General features: G+C 34.1%; 1 protein-coding gene across 1 annotated transcript in view; it reads left to right on the top strand.

Annotated features, from left to right (window-relative positions):
- msrab (methionine sulfoxide reductase Ab) overlaps window positions 1-5000 on the top strand; it is a 22185-nt gene that overhangs the window by 5766 nt on the left and 11419 nt on the right. The window contains 2 exon segments of the mRNA XM_076978228.1: window positions 330-398; window positions 1637-1756. Of these exon segments, the coding sequence (XP_076834343.1) occupies window positions 330-398; window positions 1637-1756 (189 nt within the window).

Raw genomic sequence — 5000 nt, forward strand, 5'->3', positions numbered from 1 at the left:
CTGGAGGTTCTTATTCCAGCATGGCACATGTGTCATAGTCAACACAACAACCCTAGAAACATTTAATCTGTCCACCTCAATGCCTTAACACCTTAACTCTGATCCTGTGTGTGTGTGTGTGTGTGTGTGTGTCTGGGATGGGGGGAGAGGTGGGTGGGGAAGAAAAGATACCAGTACACTCCACTCCAGCATAAACTTTTTTCTTTTTCTCCCTCTCTCTCTCACTCTCTCCCTATTCTCTCTCTCTCTCTCCCTATTATCTCTCTCTCCCTCTCTCCCTCTCTCTCTCCTCTCTCTCTCTCTCTCTCTCTCTCTCTCTCTCTCTCTAGTGAAACATGCGGTCACCGGGAGAACCACGGTGGAGCCTTTCCCAGAAGGAACGGAGATGATCATGTTTGGTGGGTTACAGCATACACAAACTGCACATGAAACCTACCCATAATGCAACAGGGCTTTGTCTGGCTACACTGCATGTCTTGCATCACTCTCCATAAGGTCCTGATGCAGGACAGGACACTTTCTCCACATGTCTTGCCTTAATGTCCTGTCCTAGAGTAGCACTGACCTGCGACAGCACCTCTATGATCGTTGGTGTTTTCACCATGACCTCATTTCCTCTCTTTTCCCATAAAGTCGCCTGATTGACCCCTCTTCTGAGGTCAAGGGTCGCCTGATTGACCCCTCTTCTGAGGTCAAGGGTGTGGTGCTAATGCTAAGTGAAACTCGCATGTGTTTCACAATGGCATGAACTACAGGAAGACTCAGAATTATGGGGGTCTGTGGTGGTGTGACCCTCATAATAAAGACATTGGACTATCCAAAAGAGGTAAAAAACAACAGTTTGCAGGGGTCTGTCCCAAATGATGAAGTGTTTAGTGAGAACTTCAGATAGCGTAAATGTGTGTACCACCAGCAAACAGAGGCTGTGACTGATGTGGAGACATCCTACCAATGTCTGGAAAGGGCGGGGACTGAGAAACAGCACAGAGACACTAATCTCTCAGTACAAGATGAATAGAGGCTGGGACACACCACACCAGGCAGGACCTCAGACTCTGCAGAGATGCGCTTGAGACAATCCAGCACGTAGCAGGGTGCTAGACACTAGTGGACATAGCAGACCTGGCGCACCATAACCACGTGGCTGATATAGTGTACACAAACATCTGAGCTCAGTTTGGGCTGGAAGTTCTGTGGTCAACATCCTCGAAAGTGGAGAATGACAGAGCTAAGATCCTGTGGGGCTTTCAGATACAGACTGACAAAAATGGTGATGGACAAACAGCAGGAGAGGATGTAGATGTAGCAACATCAGGACCACGAGAAGCTCAAGAGCTGGTGAAGACATCAGTGGTTCTCATAGTGATCAGAGCACTAGGTGCTGTGACACTTAAACTGTAAGAATGGCTCTAGCAGATTCCAGGAACATCAAAGATCTCCAGATCTCTAGATCCAGTCCTGGTACTACAGGACATTCAAGCGCCCGGATGTCTGGTAGAGGAACCGAGCTTGAAGAATGAATGCCCAGAGTAGGGGGAGTGGGGAACTGTGTTGGGGAGACAGTTCCTGATGGCGAATCCCAAACTAGCACCGCGTGAGGGCCGTGGGTCTTACGGCTGCTGCCGTGTCTGTGCAGGAATGGGCTGCTTCTGGGGTGCAGAGAGACGTTTGTGGAATGTTCCTGGGGTGTTCTCGACCCAGGTGGGCTACGCTGGAGGATTCACACCCAACCCCACCTACCAGGAAGTGTGTTCAGGTAAGTTAACTCTTATCAGTTAACACGCTGATAAGGACAACTGCCTCAGTACTGGGCTGTTCTCAGGTCAGTTTGGGGGGGTGACGGTGGATACGAGGACATTTATCAAACTCAGGATATACATATAATATATACATATATACATATAATATATACATATAATATATACATATAATATATACATATATACATATAATAATATACATATAATATATACATATATACATATAATATATACATATATACATATATACATATAATATATACATATAATATATACATATATACATATAATATATATATATAATATATACATATAATATATACATATATACATATAATATATACATATATACATATACATATATACATATAATATATACATATAATATATACATATATACATATAATATATACATATAATATATACATATAATATATACATATATACATATAATATATACATATACATATATACATATAATATATACATATAATATATACATATATACATATAATATATACATATAATATATACATATATACATATAATATATACATATATACATATAATATATACATATAATATATACATATATACATATAATATATACATATATACATATACATATATACATATAATATATACATATAATATATACATATATACATATAATATATACATATAATATATACATATAATATATACATATACATATATACATATAATATATACATATAATATATACATATATACATATAATATATACATATATACATATACATATATACATATAATATATACATATAATATATACATATATACATATAATATATACATATAATATATACATATAGTATATACATATACATATATACATATAATATATACATATAATATATACATATATACATATAATATATACATATAATATATACATATATACATATAATATATACATATAATATATACATATAGTATATACATATACATATATACATATAATATATACATATAATATATACATATATACATATAATATATACATATAATATATACATATATACATATAATATATACATATAATATATACATATAATATATACATATAATATAATATATACATATAATATATACATATAATATATACATATATACATATAATATATACATATAATATATACATATAATATATACGTATAATATATACATATAATATATACGTATAATATATACGTATAATATATACGTATAATATATACATATAATATATACGTATAATATATACATATAATATATACATATAATATATACGTATAATATATACATATATATGTATAATATATACGTATAATATATACGTATAATATATACATATATATACATATAATATATACATATATACATATAATATATACATATAATATATACATATAATATATACATATATACATATAATATATACATATAATATATACATATATACATATAATATATACATATAATATATACGTATAATATATACGTATAATATATACATATAACGCATGTAGATGGTGGGGCAGTCATGGCCTGGTGGTAGGGAACTGGTCTTGTGACCGGAGGGTCGTGGGTTTGATTCCCAGACCTGAGGCCATGACTGAGGTGCCCTTGAGTAAGGCACCTAACCCCAACTGCTCCCCGGGCGCTGGGCTAGGGCTGCCCACCGCTCTGGGCATGTGTGCACCACAGCCCCCTAGTAATCACTAGTGTGTGTGTGTGTGTGTGTGTGTGTGTTTTCTAACTGCACAGATGGGTTAAAAGCAAAGGACAAATTTCGATTGCGGTAAAAAAAATCACAATTGACAAATATGGCACATTTAGATATACTGCCCACTAGGGGTGACCTGCAATAGTCGCTTATTCGACTATAGTCAACTATACGGGATCCTGTTTAAGGTGCTCTAGATTTTAAAAAACCAGATTCAACTATTAGTTGATTAAAGGGAAAATCTGACTGAATTTGACTATTCAACTAAGGATTTTCATACACCTCTACTGCCCACTGCATGTTTACACTGACACTTGTTGCCAATCTTATACTGCGTTATTGCACAATGTCCTCTTTCTGTACCTGACTAGAACATTAACATAACTCTGGCTCTAGATTGTTAACATAACTCTGACTAGAACATTAACATAACTGACTAGAACGTTAACATAACTCTGGCTCTAGATTGTTAACATAACTCTGACTAGAACATTAACATAACTCTGCCTAGAACATTAACATAACTGACTAGAACATTAACATAACTCTGCCTAGAACATTAACATAACTCTGCCTAGAACATTAACATAACTCTGGGTCTAGAACGTTAACATAACTCTGGCTCTAGAACATTAACATAACTCTGCCTAGAACATTAAAATAACTGACTAGAACATTAACATAACTCTGCCTAGAACATTAACATAACTGACTAGAACATTAACATAACTCTGGCTCTAGAACGTTAACATAACTCTGACTAGAACATTAACATAACTGACTAGAACATTAACATAACTCTGGCTCTAGAACGTTAACATAACTCTGACTAGAACATTAACATAACTGACTAGAACATTAACATAACTCTGCCTAGAACATTAACATAACTGACTAGAACGTTAACATAACTCTGGCTCTAGATTGTTAACATAACTCTGACTAGAACATTAACATAACTCTGCCTAGAACATTAACATAACTGACTAGAACATTAACATAACTCTGCCTAGAACATTAACATAACTCTGCCTAGAACATTAACATAACTCTGGGTCTAGAACGTTAACATAACTCTGGCTCTAGAACATTAACATAACTCTGGCTAGAACATTAACATAACTCTGGCTCTAGATTGTTAACATAACTGACTAGAACATTAACATAACTCTGCCTAGAACATTAAAATAACTGACTAGAACATTAACATAACTCTGCCTAGAACATTAACATAACTGACTAGAACATTAACATAACTCTGGCTCTAGAACGTTAACATAACTCTGACTAGAACATTAACATAACTGACTAGAACATTAACATAACTCTGCCTAGAACATTAAAATAACTGACTAGAACATTAACATAACTCTGCCTAGAACATTAACATAACTGACTAGAACATTAACATAACTCTGCCTAGAACATTAACATAACTGACTAGAACATTAACATAACTCTGGCTCTAGAACGTTAACATAACTCTGGCTCTA

This window comes from Brachyhypopomus gauderio, chromosome 17 (genome assembly GCF_052324685.1).
Source record: "Brachyhypopomus gauderio isolate BG-103 chromosome 17, BGAUD_0.2, whole genome shotgun sequence".
NCBI classification, from domain to species: Eukaryota; Metazoa; Chordata; class Actinopteri; order Gymnotiformes; family Hypopomidae; genus Brachyhypopomus; species Brachyhypopomus gauderio.